We start from the raw sequence: 27,304 nt of genomic DNA, 5'->3' as shown, positions 1-27,304 counted from the left end.
CTGTTAGTAGTGGTTAAAGTTGTGATTGTAGGGTGGAGAGCCGAGAGAGCATGATGCAGAGAAAAAGAGAGGAGAGAGTGAGTGAAACGGTCATGTAAAGAATGCAGAGAGATTGTCGTCTTTGAAGGGAATGTCTTGAAATGAGTGAATGAGGATGGAGTTGTCTTGAGAAAGCATGAGAGTGAGTGCTGAAGAGTCGTGGTTCGAGAGTCGATTGATGTGAAAGCGTTGAAATATGAGTAAAGGTCCGATTCTTGCTGCTATTGAATGTGCGTGAGGGCTCAGACGAAAAAGTGCGTGTGGATCCGACTTGAGGGTGCCACGGCCATCTCTTCCATCTTGTACGTGTTGAGCTCCTCCTTGATGCGCTGTGCTAGGAGCGGCGTCAGGCGATTGCACGTGGCGAGTTCACCTCGTCGATCATAGACGTGAGCTGGCCAAGTCGAGTGGTAGATGTCTTGGTCGGCAAAGACCAGTCGCCTCCTCTGCGTCGGTGGCGATGTGACCGACCGCTGACCGGTTGGCGAAGGGTTCATCATGAGAGACAGTGTCGGCATCGAAGAGTTGCTGTGGTGGCCCATGTTGCTCGTTGGACTGGTGCCAACATTGGGCCGGGCATTTCGCTCCGTGTCCTGGCTCTTCCTCTCTTCTGACAGGCTCGCACGCGGGACGCCATCGACGCGGTCTGTCGCTGCCGTCGTTGTGCTCAGATGGGACATTGGAGGAAGAGTCCCGCCGCTGACGGCCGACTGAGGCGCGTCGTAGCTGTTGGCCCGAACGCGACCAGCGAAAGGTTTCTCGTAAGATTGCCCCGCAGAGCCATCTGACATGGGCGATGAGATTGGAGCGGCAAGGTTGTCGCTCGACGCGCTGTTCTTGAGGATGCCTTTGACTGTCTTGATTCTTGCCGCCGACTCGCGGGAGCGCTCAATGCCTTCTCCCCAGTGGCGAAGGCTGTCCGTTTCGAATTCGTCACCCGAGTCGTAGTCGCCCGTTGCGCCCGGCATGTGCGGTGGCTCTAGCTCCTCGTCGTCAAAGGCGGAATCGATGCTTTCGTCATTGAAGCCTCCGGGAATGGTTGTGGTGGGGACTGCGCTACCCAGCTGCTTCGGCGGAACAGTGCTGCTGCCAATGGAGGAAGCATAATTGCCGTCATAGGGCGAAGCGGCCTCTTGCTCGGGCTGGCCCTCAAGATATGACGTGGGTACAGTCTCGAGACCAGTGGGAACAGTGGCCTGCTGAGCCTCACTGGAAGAGCCGAGAGAGCCAACGCCGAGCTTCTTGCGCCAGCCTCGCTTGCTCTTGAGCCTCTCCTTTTCCTTTTCGATCATCTTTTGCCGGCTCTCGACGACATCATCCGTCGTTTTGTTGCCTTTGCGTAGGCTGTCGCCGTTGGCGCTGGCAGCGGTAGCGGCAGCAGCGGCGGCAGCAGCAGCAGCAGCCGCCGCTGCGGCTCGCTCCCTCTCCAGACGTTCTTCTTCGGCCTGTTGACGCATCTGCAACTGGTGCTGCCGAACGTACGAGGCCGCAGGCGTCATGCCCGTGTCGGCATTGAGCGAAGAGGAGGACTCGAGTTCCACGGTGGCATGAGAGACAGAAGCGGCCACCGGTGCGCCTTTCTTGGCTTTTGACTTGTCCTTTTTGCCGCTCGAAACCTTGACGGGCGATTCGTCAGACTTTTGGCCACTGCCCACGGGAGGCAGGGCACCAAAGTCATCGTCGTGCAGCCCGTCCTTGTTGCCCTCCTTGTCCTTGTTGAACATGTTGGTAAGGCCCATCAGACTATGCCGTCTTGCAATTTTGCCAATGTTGCCAACCTTGCGCAGCATCACCGAGGCACTCGACACGGTAGAAGAGATGGAAATGTTGTCGGTGGAAGAGTTGAACTTGCGGTTGAATAGGCTCCGCTTTCCAGAGCCAGATCCAGCAATGGGAGGGCGGCCGCTTCGGCGCGAGGAGATCGACGCGGCCGACGAGGAGCCTCCAGGTGGTGCGCCATTGTCGGGAGTCCTGGGAGGCGAAGTGGATCGCGTAGAGCCGGTCGAGCCATTGGTGTCGCCCGATGAGTTTGCCTGGTATATTCCCTCGCCCGGGCGGCGTGGTAAGGCGGCGGCATTGCCTCGCCCTCCATGCGCCTTGTCGGGTGCCGCAGCTGCTGCCTCGGCCTGCTGAATGTCATTGAGCGTCGAGAAGGACAGAGCCTTTCGAAGCTTGTTGGAAAAGCCCTTTTTCTTGTCGCCTGGCGTCGGTGTCGTCCGTCCTCCCTTTGCATTTTCATCGTCGCTTCCACCATAGACGGCCTCCGCATCGTCATCGTCTTGTGTCCCCGACTGACCGTTCCTGCCACTACTCGAGAGCGGCGATGGCTTCTTTCCGGCAGAGACGGTGGCAGAGGCCGGCGTAGGCGTGCTTCGCCCGGTATCGCGGTCTTGAAGCGAGCTTCGGCTCGACGAGAAGGACTCTGTCCGACGATGGGGTAGCGAGACGCCGTTGGAAGACATGATACTGCGATCGGAGCGCGAGCTATCGGTGCGAGCGGCAGCGTCTGGTCTCCTTGGCAAGGAGGCGTCAGACGCCATCGCAGGTATCGTCGGTCGCAATTGGGGAGATCCGCGGAGATGGGAGAGCCCGGCCTGGTTTCGCATGGACCCGCTAGAGGTGGTGGCGCCCGATGCGACTGAGGAGTAGGATAGAGGCGCGCTGGAAGGCGAATTTGTGCTCGAGGACCGCATCCGATGGGGTTGTGCTGGAGGCGTGAGCTGGGCGTTTTGGCCAAATTGAACCGGAGGCGCGGGAACTACGCCCGAAGAGGCATCGGAAGACCGTGGCCCGCGTCGGTATGGATGATAGCCCCCGCTGCTCGACGAAGAAGAGGGAGGCGGCGAGGATACTGCCGAGGGCGGCATGGCGCCGGGGGGAAGGCCACCTCGGGCCTTTGCGCCTCCCTGGCCGCCTGCAAACGACACAGCAGGATAGTGCTGCATCGCCTCGGTGTATGTGGGATGCGATGAAGGTTTTTGGGGACCCGATGTTGTCCTTCGCCTTCGGCCGTCATCGCCCACGTCGCTTCTCGAGTTGACGCTCAGGTCGCTGCCACCGCCTGCGACTTGGCCACCGTAAAATTGGCGGGCCTGCGCTGCGAGAGAGTTTTGGTACTGGTTCCAAGCAGCCTGGTTGCCAAAGTACGGTTGCCCGGGTCCCTGACCGCCAAACGTAGGCATGTGTGAGTAGTGCTACAAGGAGGCAAGCATGACGTCAGTTTCGCGCGAAAGAGAGGAAGACAAGGAGGGCAAGACGCTCCTCACCTGTTGCTGTCCATATCCCGCGGTGGCCGAAGGGTAGCTTGGCATTGGTGGAATGGGATACTGCTGGTGCGACGGCGAGGGTTGCGAGACGGCCGAGGGGGGAAGCGAGAAAGATCGTTGAGGGTCACCTAGCGCCCCTGCTGCTGCTGCATACGATCGGGGCTGCTGTGCTGCCGCACCTGTTGCTGCTGACCATGACGAAGAGGGATTCGCTGCAGATGTAGACGAAGACATCGACGTCGACGTCGATGCAAGTGGTGCTGATTGCGGAGGCGAAGATCCACTCGGTGGTGCGTCGAGGTTGCCAGATGCGTTCAGCGGCACCGAGGTGACACCCGTCGTTGCATTACCACTCCCGCCAGACGGCGACGGCGGCTCGTCGAAAAGAGGCGACGACGGCGGCGGTGACCAGTTGAGCGCAAGCGAGACGGCCATGGTGGACCGATTAACCGTCTGTAACCTCTGTAGGCGTGGACAGGCAGTCACGTCAGCGAGGGTGTGGGAGATAGAAACACGAAGGGGGAGAGAGAGGAGAGGGGAGAGAGAGAGAGAAGGCACAGGGCGCGTCCTCCGTCTTGGACGCAATGAGTGAGAATGGAAGCGCCTTTGGTTCTACCTGCGTATCACCGGCGTCGCTCACTTCCAGAAGGACAGAGAGTAGGGGGTAGCAGGGAATAGAAAGAGCGCCGGGTGCATCCGTCGCTAAAGCTTGGAACTGACTCGTACCTTTCCGGACGGCCCAAGAAGGCGAGATTGCGAAGATGGCTCTCTGTCCGAGGGGCAAGAGAGCCTCAGGCCGCAACAGGAGGAGAGTCGGGGTCGTGAATGCGTCGCCTGCCTTTTCCTGCGATCGAGAGCTCGGACCGGAGCGGCCTTTATCTATGGCAAAGGCGCAGGCGTAGATGGAGAAAGGAGAGGGACCGAAACAAGAGAGCCAAAAACGGAAAAAGGGGAGGAGGAGGAGAAAAAGGTAGGTGGCCGCCGCGAATAAGACCAAGAGAGAGAAGAGGCAAAGCGCTGTAGGAAGGGGTTTCGACTTGGAAAGAAGCGATACAAAATCAAAATCTCGCCAGCCAGTCAGCCAGCTATTTTAGTTCTAAAATCACCTGCCTTTTTACAAGAGAATTTCAAAAGTGGACAGATACACACACACCCAACGTTTTCGTCCGACCTGGTGGAAATCAGGCCCGAGCGGCGGAGGCAGCCAAGGAAGTCGATAGCCTGTACGCCTGGAGAAATTGCTGGCGCACAGATGGGACCGCTTGATCTACTACGGCCTCCTACGACACTAGCTACTACTACTACTACTACTACTACTACTAGCTAGTGCATCCTTTGGTCTGCAGCCCCAAAACACTAACAACACCACACAAAGGTAAGACGAAAAGCACGACGTAAGAAGAATTTGATGAAAAGTCAAGGCTTGGCCCCTTCTGGACGAAAGGGCCTTCCGCCAAGTGCAAAACGAACTAAGGAGCGCGCGCTCTGATTCAAGAAAAGCTGCAACAGCCACCAATGTACACTGTCCACTTCAAATCTTCGGCAGCCCCGCAAACCCGATGTCATTATTATAATTCGTGGCATCATATGTGACCGTCGGGTCTCTCCCTATCATGAGCCCTCTTTCGACTTCTCGATCGAGCTCTTCTCGAACGAAGACGAAGTCTATGCCAAGAGTGCAATATCGGAGTTGAAGTAGACGACACGGGCGACGTTTGCATGGCGTTTGAAAGGCCGGCAGGTGAGAAGCAGCGCGCCGGCTGGAGAGCTCATGACAGCTGGACAGGAGCGGTCAGCCAGCGCGGCCTCCAGTCAACAGAGCAACCCAAGCAGCAAATTATTATTGCCAATAGACATAGAAATCTCCGGCTTCGGGAGCCTTTCGTCGGAATCTCTCTCCGTCGGGTCTTGCTTCCTTTTTATCCTGCTTTGAAAGTGTCCGTGGCTGAGTAGGGTGCCAGGTCTTGGGCACGTGACGTTGGTAACCATTGGGGAGGTCAACTTCGAACATACCGCCAGGGTAAAGAACATCATCACCGCCACAGCCAACTGCCTCTGCTTCGACTCTGCTAGCTGTACGCCGGCTGCTGCGCCGCTGGTGACTTGACTAGCCTAGCAGACTTGCCTTGCTCACGGCTGCAGGCCAGCATCCCTGGTAAGGAGCGGCACGACACGTCACACGAGCGGGGTCGCTTGCGCATATAGAGGAGGTCCTGAACAGTCATCAAATGCACCGTCAGTGATGAGTGGCCAGAGCAATGGAGCACCGTCGACGACTGCGAAGCCACCGCCTCCTTTCCGGAGGGGAGCAGTCGTGGTCAAGACGGTCAAGCGAGCGCCCGCACCGCAACCGCAGCCTACTTCAAATTTGTCCTCCCTTTCGCAGCCAAGGAACGCGCTTTCGGAAGAGTATCGAAAAAGGATTGAAGACGACCGGCGCGAAAGAGAGCGCAAGAGAGCAGAGGCCGAGGAGGGGGCTCGAAGACGTGCAAAGGACGAAGAGAGGCTGAAGAGGAAACGGGCAGCTGCGTCGGAAGCGAGTGGTGAAGGCAGCAAGAGAAAGACCAAGGCAAAGAGGGCTGCTGAGAGCGACGAGGATGAAGATTTGGAAGACGATGCACCCTTTGCACCTTCCTCTTCTGCTCGAAGTCCCTCCAAAAGACGCGGTGGCGGAGTTGCCCGGGTGACGTCGAGCCCTGGCGATGGATACAAAAAGCTGGGACGGAGCGGCGTCGAGCCCTACTACCTAGTACCAAGAGACGTCATGGACGAGATCTCCTTTTCCAGCGAGGAATTGCCACTGCCAGGTCCAATTCAGAGTGCAGAACTGGTAGCAAAATCAAAGGGTTACGGCGCCTTCTTCCAAGGACTCACCGATGATGCCCAGGTCACACTCGAGTACCCGGCTCAGGGTGCCTCGGAAACCTTCTCGCTTCTAGTACCCAAGGATCCTGACGAATACGATCCCATCTCAGACCTCCTTCGGACAGTGGCGGTGATAGTGGGCCACTACCTTACAACTGAGCAGAAGGAGCTGTTTGGCAGCCTCGACAGCCTCGAGGTCGGCAGTGCTGCAGGAAACCTCCTCAACCGCGTCCGTTCAAGAGAGGGCTCGACGGTGACCCCCTCGTCGCCTTCCGAGGGCGGCGACTCGCATGTACACCCGACTCAGGCCTTTTCCCGAGATTCAACGCCCAGCGGCATTTCAGCCACTCTGCTTCCATCTGCGCCAATGTCGCCCGTCGCAAAGAGCGCTATCATGGCCAGTGCCACGGCGGTCGCTTCTTCGGCCGCTTCGGGCATGCCGAGCGTCTCTGTCTCGGCTCCTGCGACGGCGGCCGCTTCGCCTATGGTCAACACTGCGTCGTCGACGTCATCTTCCTCCTCGGCTGGAGAAGACTCTATCCTCCGCTCCTTTACCAAAGCTCGCAATCGTCGAGATGGGCCCCTGTTCGTGCGCACGGTCGAGCGCTTCAATGCCGCCCTGCGCTTGCTAAAAGAATCGGACAAGATAAAGGAGACGGTGTCCAGCTGGGCCCAGCGTGGCATCTCCGAGGCAGTCTGGCGGTGGATCCAGGAGCAATGCTATGCGAGAACCGTTGGTCCCAAGGTGGAGGATTTGGCCAAGTATGAGGCGTTTAGTGACAACGTCTATGGCGAGCTGCTGCCTCGCTTCATGTCAGAAATTGCCCAGCTGACTTCGTTGGGCCCCAACTCGGTCTTTGTGGATCTCGGATCGGGCGTTGGCAATCTCGTGATGCAGGTGGCTCTACAGACAGGTGCGCACGCCGTTGGGTGCGAGCAGATGGTCAGCCCAAGCCACTTGGCGAAGCTGCAGCTCGAAGAGGCCAGGGCGCGCTGGAAGGTATGGGGCGTCAAGGGTGGCGAGATGGACGCCTGGCAGGGCGATTTCGGCGAGGATGAAAGGATTCGTGGCAAGCTCAGAGAGGCCGATGTCGTCCTTGTCAACAAGTGAGCTCGACTCAATAGTGTGATGAGCTTCCATTCCTCTGGCTAACCGCTGCCCTTAAAGCTACGCATTCACGGCTAGGACAAACGACAAGCTGAGCCTTCTCTTTCTCGATCTCAAAGACGGCGCCCAGGTCGTCTCACTGAAGCCATTTGTGCCTCCAGACTTTCGGCTGACGGAGCGCACGCTCTCGAGCCCTCTGGCCATCCTTCGCGTCGCCCAACGGGCCTACTCGACAAACTGTGTGAGTTGGGCAGAGAGCGGCGGCAACTACTACATCCACACCGTCGATCGGACTCTCGTCGCACGCTTCTTGGAAAAGAGGGGTTTGTGAATGTTGCCTCGAGCCGCACTGTCAATCCCTCGTTCTGTATCCCTTCTGCCCCGTCGCTAGATGCATCACCAGGTCAACTCTTTCCACCTCGGAGGGGATGTGCCCTGCCGACCTGCCACTACTATCATTACTGCTGTCACCACCACCACCACCATCACCACCACCACCCCTGCTCCTACCGCTGCTTTCGCACGCTTGCATCTTTGTATTACTTTTTGCCCAAACTCTGTCTATTCTAGAAAAAAGCGATGTAGTCGGGAAGTCTGTCAACCGGCCTTGACACCCCGCGCTGTCGCCTCTTGGACAGCCTTTGCGGCCCCTTGATCCGTCCGCTCCCTTCGGACCTTGAAGCCGCCGTCGGCGAGGTGCTGCTTGACCTCGTCGATTGTCATTTCCTTGCGATGGAAGACGCCGGCAGCCAGCGCAGCCTCGACACTGGTCGGGGGCGATGTCGAAGCGGTGGCTCGAGCCAGCGGCTTTGGCTCAAAGACATCTCGGAAATGCACGGGCAAACCTGCGCCAGAGCTGGCAACGACGGGAATGCGCACGCTCGCTCTGACGAGATCGATGAGGTCCCGGTCGAAACCCTGCCCCTTTCCGTCTTGGTCAATGGAGTTGACTAGGATCTCACCGGCGCCCAGGGTCTCGACGCCCTTCGCGAGCTGGACGACATCGATGTCGCGATCCTCTCGTCCGCCCTTGATCGTGCACCGGTACCACCACCGCTTGCCATCTCGCTCGACGACGCTCGGTCGGTGCTTTTCGTCGACGTGCTCTTCTTGCTCGAGGTACACCCTCCTCGGGTCAATGGAGACAACGACGGCCTGCTTTCCGTAGGCCAGGCTGATTGTCTCAATGCCCGTCTGACCCGTCTTTGTGCCACCACTGGCGAGAAGCTCCTCGACGGCGAGAACAGCCTCGGAGCCAATCGAGACCTTGTCGGCGCCGGCACGAAAGTACTCGTCGGCTACTTCGCGCGCAGAGTGCCTTGTCCCGTCGGGATCGACGCTGTCCTTGATGCCTCCGCCGATTGTCAGGGGCACAAAAACGCTCTCGGCGGCAGCAGCCACGACGGCCAGCATCGGTTGGTCCTTCAGGGGCGAGTTGCGAAAGGAGGTGATGTTGAGGAAGACGACTTCGTCGGCGCCCTCGAGGTAGTATCGCATGGCCAAATCAACGGGCTTGCCCAGGTTGCGAACGGCCCGTTGCCCTGACGACGAGGCGGCCGCATTCGACTGTTGTTGTTGCTGCTGCTGCTGCTGCTGGTGCTGGTGCTGCTGCTGCGCCTTTTCTCGCACGTCGTATGACTCACCCTTTGTGACGACGACATCGCCCTCGTCGTTGCTTCGCACATCCAGACAGGCCACAATCCTTTTGGTCAGTCCATCTGTGCTCCTCGGACGGCTTGCGTCTTCGAGATCGACAAGCCATTGCGCATCTTTCGATGCTCCCTCGCTCCCTCGATCCAGCCAGGCCCTCAGCACCTCGAGGCCTGCCCGGCCGCTCTTCTCTGGGTGAAACTGTGTCGCAAACACGTTGCCTCTGCTCACACTGGAGAGAAACACCTCGTCGCCGTATTGCGTCGTCGTCAGAGCCCACTCGTTGTGTTTTGTTGCATCAAGCGCGGCACGATACGAATGGACAAAGTAAAAGTGCTGCGCCTCGTCATCGCCGACGGAAAAGCCAAACGAGGCAGCGTCCCTCCTCAGGCTTCTCGCCGTGTTCCAGCCCATCTGCGGCACTGTCTTGCTCTCTGACGGGGTGAAGCAGTCGACCTGACCAGGCACGATGCCGAGACCAGCAATGCCGGGAGCCTCGGTGGAGGACTCAAAGAGGGCCTGCATGCCGATGCAGATGCCCATGTACGGTTTTCCCGATGCGATGTAGGCCTTGAGCGGCTCAGCATAGCCTTGCCTCTGCAGCGATTCCATCGCCGGTCCAAAGTGACCCACGCCGGGAAAGAGCAGTTTCTGCACTCCAAGTCAGTCGCAAGCCGATAAGGCGAGGGGCCGCATGTACCGTACTCACATCGGCCTTGGCCAGGTCCGAGGGTTGCTTGACCCATTCAAAGTCGTGTCCAAGCTTTCGAATCGAGTTTGCGAGGCTGCGCACATTGCCGGCCCCATAGTCAAGGATGTAAAGCATCCTGCCCCTCTTGTTCGTGGATATCGTTGCTTTGTGAAGCGGTGAGACGGCTTCTTTGACTTCTTCTCGAGTCAGTGCCCAAAAAAAAACCAGAAAGAAGGAGCAAGCCTCAGCCTTTGGTTGGCCACGTGAGAAACCAGTGTGTGTGGAGTCGATAAAATGCACACAAACACTAAAAGACGATATGCCCAGGCCACGCCAACCGGCACGCAGCACGATAACGGCAACGAGGACGGCGACGACGGCCCGCTGGTGCTTCATTTCCCTACACCTGCTGATGGACAGGAGGCAAGGGGTGCTGCTGCTGCAAGATGAGGTGAGAAGGTCCGGCGATACAGAAAGAGCGACAAGTGTGCCCCGCTGACATGTCCGTGCGCGTTCATTGTTCAGACCAATTCAGCTCGTCAGTGACGAGCCCAAGACGATACCTGCTCGAGTCTGGATCCAGCACCCGCAGCTTCGAGACCTCTTACAGACAGCAGGCAGTAGTAAAGAGAACCGCGGCAAGGTCCTCTTCGTCAATCGCTTCAAGGTCGAGTGCGCCGATTTCGATGCTGGCCATGGCACTGGGGATGGCGATGATGATGGTGATGGTGTCGGTCTCGATGGACGTGGTAATGTCACCCGCAAGGAGCCTGTTTCGACCTTTTGCACCTTGGACTTCCTTGCGGTCTGTTTGACAGCTGCAGAGGGGCTAGTCGCTGTCGGAGGGCAACAGTCGGAAATGGACATTCGACCGCTTATGCCGCTGCCTTCCGCTGCTGCTGCCAGCGCCTCTACGGGCAGCGCCGGGTGGGAATGGGCAAACGAAGATGGACTGGCTTCAACCTCATCGTCGTCCTCGTCAAGACTGCCCCCGAGATGGCACCTTCGCACACCGACGGGTGGGAGCATCAACAACAGCATCTGCATCTACCCGGATCTATCGCCACCCTCTGCGGCGCAAGCAGGACCCTCGTCTTCATCTTCTCTGCACAAGCGGGCACGCGGAGAGGCAGTAAACGCTCGTAACGGAGAGCCAGGCTCCCGGTTCTGGCGGCGAGACGACCCTTCTGGTCGAGTCGAAGGTGAAGAGGGAAGTCTGACCAATGGTCCAGGATCGGCGATGGAGGTAGACGGAATGCATTCTCGTGGCAACTTTTATGACGACGACGGCGGGGACGACCTTGGTGCATTTTCCGGCCACCGAGATGAAAAGTCAGCTTTGAGTATCGCAAAGAGGAGCGCAGAAGAAAGAGGAGGAGTAGGGGGGGCAGGAGGGGGAACATTGGCATTTGGCGCCGTCGTTTCGGGAGCAACAGGTCCGTCTCGGGAAGCAACCTCGTCGTCCGAAGAGGAGAGGGCAAAAAGCACGGTACGCGTGCTCGTGAGCAACAATGACCAGAGCGTAAAGGCATTCCGACTGCAGCCGCCAGTGGGGATGGGGGCGGGCACATCGAGCAGCGGAGCCATCATCGACAGCAGCGCCCGGCCCTTCGTCTCATCGTCAGGCACACCACCTCAGGCATCTTTGACTGGAGGCACAACCTCGAGCAGCGCAACCAGTGGCTTTGGCGAACGCATCGAAAAGAGCCTGCCCGTCATCTCTCGAACAAAGACGGTCAAGTTCCCGACGTGCGTCAATCACTCCTCATTCAGCCCCGACGGAAGGCATCTCGTCTGTGTGGGCGACACCCCGGAGGTCTTTCTCTTCCACGTCGATTGGCCAAAGGGAGACCTCGTCGAGATTGCCACCTACACTGCCTCATCGGATGCCTCCTTCTCCACCTCGTGGTCTCCCGATGGGCTGCAGTTCGCCGTCGCCTCGCAAGACGGCATTGTCTCGGTGTGGGACGTGCGATCATCTCAAAAGATTGCCACACTCACAACGTCGCAAGACGCAAACCATCTCTCGGGCGCCGGTGCGGCCAGGGTAGTCAAATGGAGTCCGCGGGGCGACATGCTGGCATATACTGAGCATCAAAACTACTTTCATGTCGTCGAGACGACAAACTTTTCGGCTGGCCAGAGGATCCACGTCCCGTTGGGCACGAGCGGCAGCAGCAGCAGCGCCAGCCGGCATCCTCACCACTTTGCATATGGCAACGGACCGCCTTCGTCTGCTCATCGAGGCGCCTTGCCACAGAGCCGGCCCCGTTCGATTGGTGGCAACAGCATTGGCGATTTTGTCGACCTGTTTGGATCCTTGCCCAGGTACTCTTCGAGCCTCCGGAACTCGACCACGAGCTCAGCAAGGACTGGCCGGCTTGGTGGAGCCGAGCCTGTGGATTCAACGACGGCGACAAGGAACGATGAGAGAGAAAGCGGCGACGATGGCGACGATGGAGCAGACGAAAGGTCGAGGCCAGCGGCAGCCGCCAGTGACCGGGATCGTGTCTCCGCACCGACGAGATACGAGGCAGCTGGAGGCCTCGGGGTGGGAGCAGCACCGAGGGAGTCGCCCGAGTCGGGAGCTCGACGAGCTGCAGGGACATCGGCAAGGGGCTCGCCCGCAACGAGAACCAATCACAGTCCTGGATCAGTGACGGCACGGGACAGAGATCGAGAGCGAGGTCCTGACCGAGACCGAAATCGGACCGGAGACGGCGATCGGCACGAATCTTCTTGGCTCATGACGGAGGCGAGGTTGCTAGCTGCTGCGAGGGCAGGTCGATTTGCAGCCGAGACTGACGAGCATCTGTCGGCAACGGTGAGCCAAACGAGCGCTTCGGAGACAGCGACACACTCGACGGGCCAGACTTCAATCACACCTGGCGAAGAGCCATCGTCTGGCAACGATGGGACACCACCAGCCTTCCTGGCCCGGTCCGTAGAAAGCATCATTCAGTCTCTCGGCGCCTCGTCGAGAGAGAGAGACGTGTCCCCTGCTGCTACTGCGGCCGCCTCGGTGCGACGCGCAGTCATGGCTGCAGGCGACTGGCCCCCTTCCTCGAGCTCGGCCAACGTCCGGCGAGATCGCGAGGCGCTCTACCAGCAGCTCTCGAGCAGTGCAGCGGGCCCTCCGCCAGCAGCGGCAGACATAGACATTTCTGGACTTGCATGGGACCCGCTCGGAGAGTACCTCTACGTCTCCACCGACTGCCTCGTTGCACGCTACGACGTGCTGGATCTGAGGAGATCGTTTGGGAGCGCAGATCTTCTGTGAACATCCTTGCTCTCTCGTCTCATTTTCGCGACGATGTTTCAGATGCCAGAATTGGATTTTGATGAGATTTTACCCCTCTCTGTACCGGTCTGTTCACTACTGGCAGCAGCAGTAGTAGTAGTAGAACACGCACCCGCTTCTTCGATGAGGACTTTGAGGGAAAAGCCGTTTGCGAATCTCAGAGTGCGATAAGAGAAGCGACCGCGCTCACACAAACATATAGACACACCCACACACAAAGGGAAGAGAGAGAGAGAGAGAGAGAGAGAGAGAGAGAGAGAGAGAGAGAGAGAGAGAGAGAGAGAGAGAGAGAGACCCCGATTCTGCTTTGTGACACCAGTTGCCATTTCACAGTCTACCAGGAAACTAAGAGGACGCTTCCCTAGGGTCGCTGTCCTTGCCCGTGTCTTCTTCCTTGCTTTCCTCTCGGAGAGGAGGCAGCCTTTCCACGTTGTCTGCCTCGGCATCCTGCTTTGCCATCTCTTGCTCAACAATATTCTGCGCTAGTCTAGCGACGGCCTCGCCATCGGCTTCACTCGCTCGCACCGTAGCCTCATTGGCCTCATGCAAGGCCTCTGTCCCTGCGCTCTGTGTCGGTCTGGAGTCGCGCAGCTGCGAGCGGGCCGAGGCAATCATCTGCGAGCCCACCGAGAGTGGAAGGTGTCTGCGGGTTCCAATGTGGGGGAGAACAGGTGAGAACGATAGCAAGAGGGAAAAGGAGGGAGAACAGGTAGAGGAAAACGCACCTGATGAGTTCTGCCCGCATGCCCACGCCCGCCATGGCGTGTATTCTGAGAAACTCGAGCCAGCGATCGACGACTTGGGCGTCTGCGTCCCAGACCTTGATGACGCGCTTATGCGTCCTCCTCTCGAAATTTTCCTGGCTCTTCTTGTGGACAAAAGGGCCCTTGGGTACGGTCCACAGCGACGTCCTGACGGGAAGAGAGGCCGGTCGGGAGAGGGGAATGCCAAGGGCGTAGCCGGCCCGGAGGGCAAAGTCGGTGAAAAACGTCAAATTCTCGAGCGTTCGGCCGGGGCCGTATGCACGCAGCTGGAGCGTTGCAACGTGGTGGCTGTGCGTTCGGGGATGAACCAGTGCTGGCTCGAGTGGCGAAGGTAAGTGCGAGGCGACCGTCGAAGAGGACGTCGACGCAAGCGATGAATCGACCGACGATTTCGACAAGGACGAGGAGGACGAAGAAGAGGATGACCGCGCCAATCGTGGCGTTACGGCTGCCGCACGAGGCGCAGCATTCAGCTGCACTCTTGAGGCCCTCATGAGCAGTCCGCCCGCCGCTTTCGTCGCCATCGTCGATCCCTCTTGAGTCTCACGTGCAAAGAAGGAAAAGGTAGCTGCCGGCAGCTTGCGCACAAATGGACAGATGACCTTTTTTTCATCTGTTGACGCGTGACTTCTTTCTCTTCTTCATCGTGATTGTTTTCCGTGTTCTTCTATCGGTATGCTAACCCATTAATACAGATCGATTATAAGGCCGTGCCACGTGGCATCAACCATTCCCAATTGATAGATATGTACTGTACAGTACTGTACTGTACTCCAAAGTGCAGTTGTGACGATTCCGATGGCTTCGTTTCTTGTCTTTGTTTTTTGTTTTTGTTTTCGAGGGATAAGTCGTCCCCTTGACTAGCTCTACTGATGTGCCCTCTGTGCGCTAATTTACATACGTCGCTGTTCCCCGTCATCGACCGGGTATCTCCTTGACATCGTTGAGCGCCGGCTCTGTCCACACGGCGTGTACTCGAGGCGGCGTGTCATCGTCTGCTTCCACCTCTACCGCATCCTGGCCTTTGAGTTCGTTTGTCCTTACATGCTGTTCTTGCTCGATGCTGGGGCTATTGACAAGTCTGGCCAGATCATCGAGCACCTTGCGATCAATGTCGAATCCAACGGACAATTCGTCGACCTGGCGCTGTGTCTGACATCGCTTTCGCTCGTCGAGGAGCTGAAGAATACTATGAATCGAGAGGCGATTTGTCTGGCTTCGACCGGCCGCCACTGCATTCGCCGTTTGGCCTTGAACGCTGCTTGCATCCTGCGCCTCCTCGTTTTGATTCTTTTCCCGAGCTGCCAAAATGTTGAGCATCTCGTTTGATGATCGGAAGTTGATTTTGCCCCGAGGTACCTGCACCGGACCGAGTTTCTGTAGATTAGCCATCAGCTGCGGGTCTTGCGAGTCCTGCTTGATGGAATGCGACTTGTTTTCACTAAAGCTGGGGTGAAGCTGCTCGGGCAAGCCTCGAGTGAGTCTATTCGAAGGTGGTGCTGCAGCTCGAGACACACCGGGCGCCCCCATGGGCTGCGAGCTGACCGTTTCTTTTCCCAGCCTTCTCAGTGGCTTGGAACTCGAAGAACCCATCGCTGCCCGCAAAACTTTCACTTGCGGGAGAAGTGAAGACTGAAGGTGGCGATACCTCGACAGGGGTGGAGGTAGAGAGGACCACGCGAGAGATTACTGATGGATGCTGCCACGTGCGGAGAGCAAAAAGCTTCTAGTATCACCGCCAGTCCGTCTCCACGATTCGAAGGGCTGCTTAGGATTCGCTCAATCTGCATCGCCGGCGCGGCCGAGCACGCCACCTCGGGCCCGGCTCAACTCAGTCGACGACTGCGAGCACGCCAAGCGCCCAGAACAGCGACCTATATTAGTAGATTGACGGTAGGAAATGCACCGTGAGATGCGAGCGCAAAAAAAAAAAAAAGAAAAAAAAGCGTAAGCCACGTGGGGTGGAAATCGATCACGGTTTCACGTGTCTCTTTTTTTTGGACCAGTCAATCGCACTACTGTGGCTTGGTCATTTTGCGTGCACCTTCTCGTCCTAGGGTCCTTCTCATTGCTCCCCGCACCCACGCTACGCCAAGATACCGCTTTTCAATCGTCGGCTCGACGGCCATCTCTTGAACGCGAGGCCGGAGAGCCACAGAGGAGACACACAGCAGAGCTAAAGCAGTAGCGAAGAGCGCATGCCGTGCGCATATGTCGACCGGTGATCACAGTCACTGAATCCCCAGGGATACGTCGCTCAATAGATATGAATTCGGCCGTCAGTAATTCAGCCCCGGCAGCAGGCTCGCCCCCCCGTACAGCTGCGGGTAACATCAGCGCGCATCCATCAAGCACCAAGAAACAGGCGGAAGAGAGGGAGCGACAGCCGAGTTGGAATGGTCAAACAGCGGCCAGCACGCTGCAATCACTCGCCAACAGTCGCCAAAAGACCTCAGGCCCGGCAGCTGAATCAACAATACCAGCAGCAGGAGAGTCTTCATCTTCCTTTTCGTCTTCTACTTCATCCTCGTCTATCGCACCTGTTGCGAAAATCCCTGCGCCAATGACTGCTAAAGCATCGCAGAGCTTCCAAGTGCCTCGGCCTCCTCCCTCGTCTCCCCCAAGGCAGAGCCCGAACAATGCGTCAAAACCAGCAGCGTCGAAGACAGCTCTGCAGACAATCGGGGCCTCGAAACCAGCAACGCCCCCATCGACACTCACGCAAAGCCTTCCCGCTCGTGGAGGAGCCCCTGCACAGCCGCAGGTCGCATCCACGTCATTATCTTCAACTCTGCCACCTCAATCGGGACCAACTCGAAGAGAATCAGAAGGAGGTCGGTCGAGCACAGACACGGGTACAGGCGACGAAGAGGCAGAGGGGGACGCAAAAAATGGCAAGAAGAAGCAGGCCAGAAGAAAGAAGGCAAACAGAGCTTGCATGCATTGCCAAAAGGCTCATCTTACTTGCGATGATGGTGAGTTGGTACAACTCGCGGCAGGGAGTATAAAGGAGACTGACAAACAGGCTGCTGTAGCTCGACCATGTGAACGATGCATCAAAAAAGGCTTGGCTGAATCTTGCACCGACGGCGCCCGAAAGAAGGCAAAGTACCTTCTTGACGAGGACGAGATCAGTAAGTCACCTCCTTTGCTTCCTTGTTCCTTTGAATTGTGCGATCAAGGAATTTCAGACTCACATGATGCCACTGCTTTGCCATTTTCAGTGGAGCTGAAGAGGGAAAAGGAGATAAAGAAGCGAGAGTCAATGGCGTCGACGGGAGGCGAAAGTGGTTTGGACTCCGAGGACGCGGGGCGGATGAAGACGGAGGAGAGCGAACCTTCGTCGTCGTGGCCCAGTAATCCGGCCGCTGCTCCGCCGCACCCGTCCGCCAGCTTGAGTCTAAGTGACCTGCATCGTCGCCAAAACTCCGCGCAGACCCAGCTAGGTGGTTTTACGTCATCGGCCTCCTCGACGGTCGCCCCATCTGCTCTCACCGACGGAGCTATTGTGGGCGGCGAGCCGCAGGAAAAGGGAGTTTACACCAATGCGCCCCTGAGGAATTTTTCGCCTGCTTCGTCTGGAGGCTACAATCCCTTGTTCGGAAGCGAGGCCACCAGCCTGGAGTACAATATGCTCTCGAGCATGCTCAACGGTATCGACCCTTCGTGGCTCAGCGGCAGCAGTCCTGACCAGCAGCAGGGACAGGAGCTGGGTTCGGCGATCGCGGCCAATGGAAGTGGCCTCAACGGTGGCCTGCCCCACATGGGCCTTGACGGCATGCCTTGGCGCTTCGCCACCGATTCCAATGTCCTCTGGCAAGACCAGGCCGACATCAAGTTCCAGCAATTGTCCAATAATACCCCACGCCTTCCTCTCGAACAACTCAAGACTCCTATTCCATCGTCTCACGTTGAGCCTCTGCACCACATGGATTCTTCTAGATTGCCTCAGGGCGTCGAGGACGGCGTGGCAGCATATGACGCTCTCGAGGTTCCGTCACCGCACGGCAGCAACGCTCCAAAAGCCTCGCCTACGTCATCGGGACAGTCGGGGCCTTCGCCTGCGCTGGCGTCCAAGCCCAACCCAAGGGCGGCTGCCGCTGCAGCTGCAGCGGCAGCCGCAGGCCAAGATAAGAAGCCCGATGCCGTGTGGATGGAAAGGGTCAAGCACGTGTATAGCGACCGAATGAGACCCTTTCCTTATACGGAGGGCTATCATTTTCTTATTAAATACGTCACTGCAAAGTGAGCAGACTCCTGTTTTGGGGCGATCGAGGTCGAGAAGCTGGCTGGCTGACATTCCGAATAACCGCAGCCTCGAAAAGGCTGAAGTGCTGCGAATTGTGCGAGCACTCGCCATATTTCGTCCCTCGTTGATCGCGTTACAGATGCCCTTAACGGAAGAAGACGAAATCTTTGTGGAACGGAGCATTCAGCGGACCATCCTCGTGAGTAAGGGTTTTCTCGTCTTCTTGACCACCGATGACGAGAGCCGAAGCTGAAGGAATTACACCCGCGGTCCTCAGGAGTTCGAGAAACTTGTGTCTTTTTCTGGAACACCCACGGTCGTCTGGCGTCGGACCTGCGAGATCTGCGTTGTCGGCGCAGAATTCAGCATGCTGACCCAGTGGTCGCGTGAGCACCTCCTCGGACGCTACATCTACGAATTTCTCGACAAGGGCTCAATTCTCGACTACTGGGAAAAGTTTGCAACGCACGCATTCGAGAACACAGCACAGAGCATGACGATGCAGTGCAGCCTCAAGACGTCGACAGGCAGCATGGTCAAATGCGCAGCTTGCTTCTCCATCAAGAGGGACGTCTTTGACCTGCCCGTGAGTTACCTTGAGCTTTGCGCATCTTTGCTTTGTGCACCATGGGCTGATGAGAAGTGCCCCCCAAAAGTCTCTGATCGTGGCCAACTTCTTGCCCATTCTCAGCTGAGCTAAAGGCAAAGTCGATAGTAGGCCTCCTGGTACCCCCGCTTTCTCAAGTCTCTCTTCCCGGTTTCATCGTGTAGCACTCCGTCTCACCTCTGCATCAGTATCGACGTCTAATAGTAGTTGCGCCTCTCCTCGTGTTTAACCCGTATTAGCATGTCTTCCCCCGATAGTGCCCCTTTTTTCTGCATTGGTGATGACAATTCTGTATCCATCTTCTCTCCTTTGAGTGTGTGGTGCATATGGTGGCTGTTGTCGTTTGAAATGCAGATGCAGAATGAAGTTATGATAACCTCGTAAGAAGGTGGACGAAAATGATACAGATAGGTTTGACGCTTCTTCCCGAGGGCGGCATACGTCTCGGGCTTCACCAGGAAGAGAGTTGTTCTCGCGACAGCGGCTCGGTCTCTTGCTCGTACTCGATCTCCATTTGAGGGCCTGAGAAGAAAAGTCGGAGTTGGCTTCAGGAAAAACGAAAGAAGGCCAAAAGCTGGGAAACTCACCCTTCTTGCCGCCTTTTGCGCCCTTCTTGCGGGCGTCTGCAAGCTTCTTCGAGGGTCGCTTGGTATCATGTTGCGACGGGACGCCCTTACGCTTCTTTCCTGTCCTGGCAGCAGCTTCTGCGTCTTCGCCTTCATCATTATCATCGCCTGCTGATGATTCGCCGTCCTCGTCGGAAAAGATGAGTGGATTCCCGTCAGAATCGTACATGTCCTCGAGATCTTGGTCGTCCTCTTCGTCATCGCTCTCCTCGTCGTCCGAAACGAATTCGCGGTGCCCGGCTTCCAAGTCCTGCGTATCTTCATCGTCCTCATCCGCATCAATGAGCTCAAGCTCCTCGTCGCTCTCCTCTCCCTCGCTCTCCTCGGCCTCCAGGGCAAGGCCTTCTGCCTCTTCCTCACGCTCCCTCTCGCGTCTGCCATCAACGACTCGTCTCCACACATCTTCATTGACATTGAGGGGTGCATCGCCGTATGCACCGCTCTTCAGCCTCTCGAGCAGCTCCTTTTCAATTGACTTTTCCAGTCGGGCCGCCTTGAGCGCCTTGGACTCGCGCGTTGCTTCCCTCCTCTCTGTCTTCTTTTTGATGCCCACCAGCTTCGGCCTGTCGCGCTTTCGTCAGCTCACTCTCTCGGCCACAACAGAGATACTCAGACGACAAGGACACTTACTGCTCTTCCTCCTTTAACCGAATCTTTCTCAGCTTGATGAGATATTGTGTGATCTTCGTCAGGCGCTGCTTGGCCTTGTGTACGACAAATTTACCCCAGTAGGGCAGTTCCTTATCGATCTGCGCCAGCGCTCTCTCGTAATTTTTGTCCAGCCGTATTCTCTCCCACATCCTTGCCGGGCTGTGGCTTCGCTCTGCGGTCTTGACATAAAGGTAGACGATACCGTCACGTTCACGCACCGTCGCGTAGCGACTGTTGGCCAGCGGACACGATTGCCGGTTGCACAGCCCAGTGAGATTGTACTCATTCCTGCAGAAGTTTGAGTGGGTCTTCGTGCCCTGAGGTGCCAACCGATACGAACAAAACTGATGCCCAACAATGGACCAGACGACGTCGTCGGACTGCATGGCCGTCGTCCTTTTTGCCTTGGTGGTACCTTCTGGTCTTTCTCTTTGGAGAGAAGAGGGGGTCAGGTCGAGAAGCTTAAAAAGAAAGTGCTCAAAAAATTTCGGAAGGGATGTCACGTGCAACATTACTGGAGTGGTAAGCAGGAAAGCTCATTCGCTCGCCACTCCTTCTTGCTCTCCTCAGCGACGTTGAGAAGACAAGGGGGGAAATGGGTGCTACACAGTCCGTCACCGGGGCGCCACTCGAAGGGAAGCGCGGGTTTCCAAGCTCTTCTTCAGCACAATCGGAGCAAGGCGACGGTGCGCAGAAGGCGCTCCCATCGCCACTGCTCTTCGCATCTGGCAACAATGGCGCCACCGTCAAGGCACTGCTAATGGCCAGGTTGTCGCAGGGAGAGGAGCCTGTGCTGGCCGTTCATCCGTACTACCAGCCATGGCGTAGCGCAAATCCTTCTTCTCTTGCGCCACCCGCGTCGACGGGAGCCAGGCCGCCACCTCAATGTCCAATGCACGATAGCAGCAATCAAGGCGGTCCCTCATTGTCGGCCTCCAAGCTGAATCCTCTCAACATGTTGCCGAGCTTGACACAAGAACGAGCAAAGGATCAAAAGACGGCTCTCAGTACCGAGCGGGTCCGGTCTTCGATCCCTAGGAGTCGCGACTCGGCGGCGCCCGGTGCAAGCCCCTACGACAAGCCATCTCCGTCGGGCTGTCCTGTCCCGCACGAGCAGCGCGAAGCCATGACTTCCGCCGCAGAAGATGATGGCTCGAAGTGGGAATATCCTTCACCCCAGCAGTTTTACAATGCTCTCGTACGGAAGGGCTGGGAGACGCCCGAAGAGCATGTGGAGATGATGGTGCTCTGCCACAACTTCCTCAATGAGCGGGCCTGGAATGAAGTGTTGGAGTGGGAAAAGGATATGGGCGTGGATGCAGCGAGTGTGAGTCTGGCAAGATTCCAAGGTAGACCGGGAACGATCAGCCCGAAGGCGAAACTTTTTTCATGGGCTGCCATGATTGCGCCAAGCCGCTTCAGCTCGGAGCCACCCTTTGACCGACATGATTGGATCGTCCGCCGGCCATCTGCTTCGCAGGCTGAGAAGCGATCGCCATCAGAGTCGGAAGCAGGGATGGGAGTCACCATACCACCGGCATCTGGGGCGACAGGCGAGAAGAACCAAGGAAAGGAAGTGCGGTATGTCATCGATTACTATTCGGGCCCTGATGATCCAGAGACGGACGAGCCCGTCTTCTTCCTCGACGTTAGACCCGCACTTGACAGCCCAGAGGCTGCATGGGTCAGACTCAAGCGGACTTGGACCGAATGGAAGAGGGGGGAAGGCTCGTCTAGCAAGAGTCATTCGCCATCGACGTGATGTGTTCCTCCTATAATTGGTCCTTTGTATTATCCATGTTTGTCACCATTACATCTCATTCTACCACCTCTCATCCGAGAATGTCAACGATCAAAACATTTTCTTTCGAAGAAGTCGACGACGTCGTGTGGTACGTGAGTGTTCGGTACTGCACAGTACAGTACAGTTCAATACAATGCGCAGCACTTAACTCGTGTCACTCCTTATCAAGGCAGAGACGAGAGTTGTCTTACCAGCCCTAGACCTTGAAGACCGTCCGGCTCGTCGATCGGCTACTGGACCCAAAGAGTGTCCGGCTTGTCGATCGACTCTCCCCTCGTGTATCTCCCAATTTGGTCGGGTTTCGTGGTCTGCCGCTGCGTTCAACGTCGAAGGAGAAGGAAGACGAGGAGCTGGAGCCAGCTGACAGAACGCCGCTCCGCGTGCTCTCTTCGCTTTGAGTCGTCGCCTTACTAGCTGTACTTGCTTGCTTCTCGGAGGAAGAAACGGCCATGCGCTTTCTCCTTTGCCTCGGCGCGATAGGTGCGCCTTCCCAGGCCTGCTCTTCCGGCACTGTTTCGGACTTCATGACGAGGCTCAACGAACCCAACTGAGCTTCTCGTCCCACGGAAGAGTTGGGCAAGCAAATGGCGTACGGCTTCATCACTGCTCTTTCTCCCAGAGTGACGCTACCCACTTTCATGACACGGTCCTCAAAGAGGTGCGTCTGTGGGCCCGAATGCATGTTGACGACAGCCTCATCGCCGAGCGTGACCATGTCGTGCTCAGTAATGTCGTGCGAAAGGAGCGTACAGCGCCTACCAATCTTGACACCCAGCAGCCGGAAGACCATGGCGAGGTAGGGAGTGCCGACAAGAAAGGACGTGAGCACCGGGTTGAGCAGTGACTCATAAGTCGAAGTGACAGCTTCCGAGAGCCAGACCTTGTGCGACCAGAGCGGCCATTCGGCTTGTGTGTACCGGCCCACAAGAATCCACTTCATCGCGACGGTAATGGTGAGTGCAGGAACAGAAAAAAGGAAGAAGAAATAAAGGGGAAGCATCAGAAGCGAGTATACGACGCCTATTCTTGGCCAGGCGTACTCGTTGATCTGCAGGCTGAAGCCAAGGGCGTAGACGACCAGCATGCGAGGAATCCAAATTCGAAGCCCTTCGATCAACAGTCGCAAGAGAATCTGCCTCGTACGCGGTCGGTATAGGAGGTGGTCGGCATGCGTCGCGGTCGCCTTTTGACGTGCGGGCATCAAAACTGGAGGAGTGCCAAAGCAACTCTGACCCTCTTTGAGATTGAAGATTCCGTTCTCATCTCCATCCGACGACGAGAGTGTCTTCTCAGGAGCAATCGATAGAACACCAACGAGGGTGTTGGAAGCCAGTGTGGTACCTTGAGGTATCAAACTTGCGTTCCCGGCAAAGGCCCGAGGTGCCATGGTGGTCTTCTCGAAATGAATGGTGTTTCCGCGGACCGCCGCGTCGCCAAAGAGAACGCCGTCAGCCACAAAGCACTCGTCGCCGATGTCGGCCAGCTCGAAGTTGACGCCTCTGGCCGTGGAGATCTCGGCCCACTTGCCAATTCTGACTCCAAGGGCCCGAAGATAAGGGACAACGTAGAGGCTAGCGTAGACTGGGTGAAGGACGAGGAGTGACATGTCCATTAGGCGATCGACGAGCCACTTGCGGAGGTAGAAGAAAGAGTAGAGAGGATGAGATCCTGGCTTCATAGGACCAAGGAGGAGACGCCGTAGCAAGACGAGCTCGACGAAGACTGCGCAGATGTATGCCAACGAGGCGGGAACGCAGACGACTGCGATTTGCGACCAAGCATGTATGGTGCGAAATTCGGCGACGTCGAACAGCATCAAGCTGGGAAGCTGAGGCGCGAAGTACAGCAAAGGCATTATAAATGCGATGCAGAACATTTGTGCGAAGCCCATCAAGCACGCTCGAGCTGCCGAGGGTCGGCTTGGCCTTCCGAGGTCCACATCTGTCGCTTGGCGCTGGAACCGAGCAGGCGAGCCGTGCCACCGCTCGCCGCGCGGTACCACCTGACCATCAGCTAGCATCGTCAGCGGGTGAAGCTCGCCGGCGTGTTGTACGCGAGCGCCTCCCTCGACCACTGAGTTGCTGCCCAAGTGAGTTTCGTCTTCTATGAATACTGGCTTGAGGATCAGCCTGCCTCGTTCCACGACCTCCACGGCCAGAACGACATCGTGCCCCACAACGACATCGTCACCAATGTGGACAAGGTCCATTGCTGGCCCGTGGTTGATTGAGTCGAGATGACAGTAACGGCCGACGTGAGCACCCAGTGCCCGCAGCATCCCAGCGTACAAAAAGCTCCCGCTGAGGCTGTTTTTATCGATCAGATCGACGAATCGGCTCGCCAACCACCAGCGATAGTAGTAAAAGCCATACAAAGGGTACTCTCCTGCTCTTGCCTGGCCCAGTGCGAGCCATTTGCCCATGATTGCCACGGTTGCCAGAAAGAAGGGCATGACGACAAAGGACATGTAGGTAGCCAGGACGGCCCAACCCACATTGGTGCTCTGCATGACCGCATAAAAGATGAGATAAGGGACGAGCAGTGCGACCGAGTGGACGAAAAAGAAGAAGAGGAGCGCAGGCAGCTGGGCCAATCCGCATAGGATGAATCGACGCTGCGATACGGCCCAGTAGTCGCCGGTCTTGGAACCCGTGGCCATCTTCGTGGTAAATGTCTTCCTCTGTTTTTCTCCCTCTCCATTCACAGAGACATCGGCATCGCCCGCATCTGATAGCTCGTCATTGTCGTCTTGCCTGTCCTCAAAGCGTTTGGCCAGCGCTTCGGCGGTCCTGCATTCGTAGATGTGCTGGAGACCGATGATAGATAGAGGCGAGCTTTTCTGACTTTCTTTGCGGAGCTTGGACACGAACACAGCTGCTGCCAAGCTGTGACCACCGAGATCGTCGAAGAAGTCTGCATTTGGCAAAACAAGCCCACTGCTTGCTTGTTGGGGAAAAACGGCCGCCATGGCGCTAAGCAATACGGCCAACGGGGAGCCTTGTGGAGCGTCTACCGGACCGCTTTTGAAGATATCGTCTTCTGGCTTCCGCTCCTCTGTCCTCTTACGCTCGGATAGCTCTAGGAGCGCCTTTGTATTGATCTTGCCGCTAGGCAAACGAGGCATGTCTTGAGCTTCTAGAATATAGAAAACTTCCGGATGCATATAACCCGGTAACTTCCGTTGGCAGGCTGCACGAAGACCTTTGGTATCCTCGTTCGCGCCTTGACGCAACACGACGAACGCTTCAAGGCGGGCGTGCTCTTGAGTGGTACCCCCCAGGATGACGGCAGCCGTTTGAACGTCTTCTTGTGAGGCTAAAACGCTTTCGATCTCGCCCAATTCAATACGGAAACCTCGATGTTTGACCTGGGTATCGATTCTGCCCAGAAAATGTATCTTGAGATTTGCGCCTATCCGGACCCGGTCACCGGTTTTGTAGAGCCTCTCGGAAGGGTCGAGAGGATGTACGATGAATTTCTCCGCTGTCAACTCGCTGCGCCCCACGTATCCATTGCCAAGGCAGGCGCCGCCGATGCACAGCTCACCCTCGACGTTTTCGCGCAGAAGTAGAGGTTGTTTTAGCAAGTCTCCGCTGACGGTAGCGTCGTCGTCTGCGATGGGCAAGAGAAGGGCGTGGTACGATGGTAAAGGCTTGCCAATTGTGACTGGTTGGCTCGGCAGAAGATCGTCGTACGTGGCCGTAACGGTCGTCTCTGATGGACCGTAGGTGTTGGTAATCCGCAGCGACGGCCTCCATAGGCGTTCGACGAGAGCCGGTGGGCATGCTTCCCCACCAAGGTTGAGCAAACGGATTGAAGCAGGGAGACCATCGTCATCTTCATCGTCATCGGTGACTAGCGACGTCATGATGTTGATGAGCGTCGGCACTGTATTGACTAGCGTTACACCCCGTCTTGCCCACACGCCCTTTGAGCCCCCCAGCCCTGCTACATTAAGGCATTCTGCCTTGGTTCCGATGGCAATGTGCGCACCACCTGCAATGCTCACCCAGCTGGACAAAAGGAAGAAAAGAGCATGTTCAGTTTCGAGGTCTACTACCGTCGTTGGAGGAAGGAAACGCACACTTCTTCGATGAACATGTCAAAGGCAGGGCTGAATCCCTGCCACACGATGTCGGTGCTGGTGGTCTGCAGCACGGTCCGCTCAGAGATGGCGAAAGTGAGTGCTGCTTTGTGCGAAATCTCGATGCCCTTTGGAGTGCCCGTCGATCCGGATGTATATATCATGTATGCAGCGTCGCTCGGCGAAGATTTAAGTTCGATGGGGTGGCTCTGCGCTTCTTGGGACTGCCGTTCCAGTTTCGAAAAGAGAACAACACTGCAATCTGCCTGGATCGAAGAGACAGCCTCGATAGCCGCTTCGTGATGAGCTTCATCGCACAGTAAGACATGAGCGCCGCTGTCGGTGAGACAAGCCGTGACTCGTGCGGCAGGTGCATCGGCATCAAAAGGCAACCAGGTCGCACCTGCTGTGGTCGCTGTCAAGATGGCGATATGTAGCTCGATTGACTTCTCAAGCCATACACCAACAACAGGGCATGTCGAAGATGACGACGAGGCGGAGGGACTTGGGTGAAAAAGGTACTGAAGTGAGAGTGTCTCCGCAAGTCTTTGTGTGATGGCATAGGTCTGGCCGTAGGTCAGTTTGATGAGTCCACCTTCTTCATCAGTATCGTCAACCGAAGACGCGATTGAGAAAATAGTAGCATTGGGTCGTGCTTTAGCCTGATGAGCAAAGAGAGCGGGGAGAGTTGTGACGTCGTCTGGTGCTGGAGGTGCATCGATCGGATCGCCTCGCAACACTCGATTGTCCTCGAGGAATTCAAGCTTAGCCATACTGGGGCAGCGGCCAGAAGACCAAGGCGCTGGGCTCTGAAGGAGGAGGGATGAAGTGGGTGGTGATTCTTCTCAAATGACATCCTCATTTATTGACTTTCTGTGCCTCACATTGGCAACACCAATGTTTGCCGGCTCTTCTCCTGAAGCATGCGCTTACTCTTTGTGTCTAGAAAGCTACCCAGGGTCCCCTGGTCTGCCGTGCCGTGCCGTTCTTGCTCCCCGTCTCCAAAAGAGTGTCGGCACGACCCACAGGAAATGAGGGCGTCAGGCTAAGAATGTCGACATTTGTTTTGTTTACTTTTTGTTCGTCGTACAATGCGATCGGCACAAGCTTTTCCTTGAGATCCTTTTTTCAAACCCAGGATAGATTGTTGTTTCGGCACATTAACAACACCGTGACAGAGAAAAAGCAAGCATGGAGAGACTACAGCTGTGGTCGTTCTCAAGACACAATATAAGCAATGAGTGCACTTTTCATATTTAAGGATGAGACAAAGTTACGATTCGACGGCGCGAACGTGTAGTGCAGAGAGGGCGAACCGCCGGAAGCCCGAACCAACGTTTTCTTTGTGGCTTGCGCATGCAGCGCACAGCCATGCAAAAATCCTACCACCAGTAGACTGCTTCCTTGCCTCCCTTCTCTATTTTCAGCAACCAGAATCAGCACAGAAACGGACAGGACACGTTCGACCCTCGTCGGAATGGCGGCTAGCGCGTGACACTTCGCACTCCGCTCACCGGCGCTTGGGGTACTTTAGACCGTCGGACCCCCCTAGGGTCTAGGGCAAATGAGTGCCACGGGACAAGGCGAAACGCGCTGCAT

At 56.9% G+C, this 27,304-nt stretch overlaps 10 protein-coding genes across 10 annotated transcripts; 4 read left to right on the top strand and 6 right to left on the bottom strand.

The window, feature by feature from the left end:
- Positions 1–89: 89 nt before the first annotated feature.
- On the bottom strand, positions 90–3,935 carry FA10DRAFT_141274 (hypothetical protein). The gene is made up of 2 exons (XM_025518039.1): positions 3,306–3,935; positions 90–3,233 (listed from the first exon to the last, which is right to left on the bottom strand). Exons 1-2 carry the CDS (start codon positions 3,738–3,740, stop codon positions 282–284), a joined length of 3,387 nt encoding a protein of 1,128 aa, XP_025376499.1. The 5' UTR covers positions 3,741–3,935; the 3' UTR covers positions 90–281.
- Positions 3,936–6,192: 2,257 nt separating this feature from the next.
- On the top strand, positions 6,193–7,600 carry FA10DRAFT_223911 (DOT1-domain-containing protein; the record flags this gene model as incomplete). The annotated part of the gene is made up of 3 exons (XM_025518589.1): positions 6,193–6,403; positions 6,704–7,277; positions 7,339–7,600. Coding segments are annotated over 3 exons (1,047 nt in total), but the record flags the coding sequence as incomplete, so codon positions are not given.
- Positions 7,601–7,799: 199 nt separating this feature from the next.
- Positions 7,800–9,827, bottom strand: FA10DRAFT_242727 (putative HIS7-glutamine amidotransferase/cyclase). The gene is made up of 2 exons (XM_025519288.1): positions 9,638–9,827; positions 7,800–9,579 (listed from the first exon to the last, which is right to left on the bottom strand). Exons 1-2 carry the CDS (start codon positions 9,752–9,754, stop codon positions 7,876–7,878), a joined length of 1,821 nt encoding a protein of 606 aa, XP_025376497.1. The 5' UTR covers positions 9,755–9,827; the 3' UTR covers positions 7,800–7,875.
- A 36-nt stretch (positions 9,828–9,863) lies between these two features.
- On the top strand, positions 9,864–13,050 carry FA10DRAFT_267870 (hypothetical protein). Its single transcript, XM_025522084.1, has 2 exons — positions 9,864–10,070; positions 10,145–13,050. The coding sequence occupies exons 1-2, from the start codon at positions 10,066–10,068 to the stop codon at positions 12,897–12,899; spliced, it is 2,760 nt and encodes a 919-aa protein (XP_025376496.1). The 5' UTR covers positions 9,864–10,065; the 3' UTR covers positions 12,900–13,050.
- A 110-nt stretch (positions 13,051–13,160) lies between these two features.
- FA10DRAFT_267869 (ribosomal protein S10) lies at positions 13,161–14,331 on the bottom strand. Its single transcript, XM_025522083.1, has 2 exons — positions 13,646–14,331; positions 13,161–13,563 (listed from the first exon to the last, which is right to left on the bottom strand). The coding sequence occupies exons 1-2, from the start codon at positions 14,206–14,208 to the stop codon at positions 13,266–13,268; spliced, it is 861 nt and encodes a 286-aa protein (XP_025376495.1). The 5' UTR covers positions 14,209–14,331; the 3' UTR covers positions 13,161–13,265.
- Positions 14,332–14,599: 268 nt separating this feature from the next.
- On the bottom strand, positions 14,600–15,570 carry FA10DRAFT_253404 (hypothetical protein; the record flags this gene model as incomplete). Its single annotated transcript, XM_025519686.1, has 2 exons — positions 14,942–15,570; positions 14,600–14,896 (listed from the first exon to the last, which is right to left on the bottom strand). The coding sequence occupies exons 1-2, from the start codon at positions 15,275–15,277 to the stop codon at positions 14,600–14,602; spliced, it is 633 nt and encodes a 210-aa protein (XP_025376494.1). The 5' UTR covers positions 15,278–15,570.
- A 157-nt stretch (positions 15,571–15,727) lies between these two features.
- FA10DRAFT_280356 (hypothetical protein) lies at positions 15,728–18,837 on the top strand. The gene is made up of 6 exons (XM_025523609.1): positions 15,728–16,659; positions 16,720–16,818; positions 16,909–17,929; positions 18,000–18,132; positions 18,211–18,519; positions 18,590–18,837. Exons 1-6 carry the CDS (start codon positions 15,951–15,953, stop codon positions 18,626–18,628), a joined length of 2,310 nt encoding a protein of 769 aa, XP_025376493.1. The 5' UTR covers positions 15,728–15,950; the 3' UTR covers positions 18,629–18,837.
- A 154-nt stretch (positions 18,838–18,991) lies between these two features.
- Positions 18,992–20,203, bottom strand: FA10DRAFT_231723 (Mak16 protein; the record flags this gene model as incomplete). The annotated part of the gene is made up of 3 exons (XM_025518869.1): positions 18,992–19,062; positions 19,128–19,729; positions 19,797–20,203. The coding sequence occupies 3 exons, from the start codon at positions 20,201–20,203 to the stop codon at positions 18,992–18,994; spliced, it is 1,080 nt and encodes a 359-aa protein (XP_025376492.1).
- A 506-nt stretch (positions 20,204–20,709) lies between these two features.
- Positions 20,710–21,579, top strand: FA10DRAFT_272443 (cytochrome c and c1 heme-lyase; the record flags this gene model as incomplete). Its single annotated transcript, XM_025523131.1, has 1 exon — positions 20,710–21,579. The coding sequence occupies one exon, from the start codon at positions 20,710–20,712 to the stop codon at positions 21,577–21,579; it is 870 nt and encodes a 289-aa protein (XP_025376491.1).
- A 3-nt stretch (positions 21,580–21,582) lies between these two features.
- On the bottom strand, positions 21,583–26,505 carry FA10DRAFT_302647 (Non-ribosomal peptide synthetase C-terminal). Its single transcript, XM_025525153.1, has 2 exons — positions 25,706–26,505; positions 21,583–25,634 (listed from the first exon to the last, which is right to left on the bottom strand). Exons 1-2 carry the CDS (start codon positions 26,476–26,478, stop codon positions 21,818–21,820), a joined length of 4,590 nt encoding a protein of 1,529 aa, XP_025376490.1. The 5' UTR covers positions 26,479–26,505; the 3' UTR covers positions 21,583–21,817.
- Between the last annotated feature and the right edge of the window lie 799 nt (positions 26,506–27,304).

This window comes from Acaromyces ingoldii, assembly GCF_003144295.1.
Source record: "Acaromyces ingoldii strain MCA 4198 unplaced genomic scaffold FA10scaffold_4, whole genome shotgun sequence".
NCBI lineage: Eukaryota > Fungi > Basidiomycota > Exobasidiomycetes > Exobasidiales > Cryptobasidiaceae > Acaromyces > Acaromyces ingoldii.
Note: the sequence above shows the minus strand (reverse complement) of the source record. Positions and strands in the feature narration are given on the sequence as shown.

Excerpts from the sequence above, each read along its gene's own strand:
- FA10DRAFT_302647 (XM_025525153.1), bottom strand. The coding sequence starts at position 26,478 with ATGGCTAAGCTTGAATTCCTCGAGGACAATCGAGTGTTGCGAGGCGAT. Across the intron at positions 25,635-25,705 it reads GACATGTTCATCGAAGAAGT|CTGGGTGAGCATTGCAGGTG; the intron begins GTGCGTTTCCTT and ends CCTTTTGTCCAG.
- FA10DRAFT_242727 (XM_025519288.1), bottom strand. The coding sequence starts at position 9,754 with ATGCTTTACATCCTTGACTATGGGGCCGGCAATGTGCGCAGCCTCGCA. Across the intron at positions 9,580-9,637 it reads CGGACCTGGCCAAGGCCGAT|AAACTGCTCTTTCCCGGCGT; the intron begins GTGAGTACGGTA and ends CTTGGAGTGCAG.
- FA10DRAFT_267869 (XM_025522083.1), bottom strand. The coding sequence starts at position 14,208 with ATGGCGACGAAAGCGGCGGGCGGACTGCTCATGAGGGCCTCAAGAGTG. Across the intron at positions 13,564-13,645 it reads ATGCGGGCAGAACTCATCAG|ACACCTTCCACTCTCGGTGG; the intron begins GTGCGTTTTCCT and ends TGGAACCCGCAG.
- FA10DRAFT_141274 (XM_025518039.1), bottom strand. The coding sequence starts at position 3,740 with ATGGCCGTCTCGCTTGCGCTCAACTGGTCACCGCCGCCGTCGTCGCCT. Across the intron at positions 3,234-3,305 it reads CGGGATATGGACAGCAACAG|CACTACTCACACATGCCTAC; the intron begins GTGAGGAGCGTC and ends GCCTCCTTGTAG.
- FA10DRAFT_280356 (XM_025523609.1), top strand. The coding sequence starts at position 15,951 with ATGAATTCGGCCGTCAGTAATTCAGCCCCGGCAGCAGGCTCGCCCCCC. Across the intron at positions 18,133-18,210 it reads GCATTCAGCGGACCATCCTC|GAGTTCGAGAAACTTGTGTC; the intron begins GTGAGTAAGGGT and ends CGCGGTCCTCAG. Across the intron at positions 18,520-18,589 it reads GGGACGTCTTTGACCTGCCC|TCTCTGATCGTGGCCAACTT; the intron begins GTGAGTTACCTT and ends GCCCCCCAAAAG.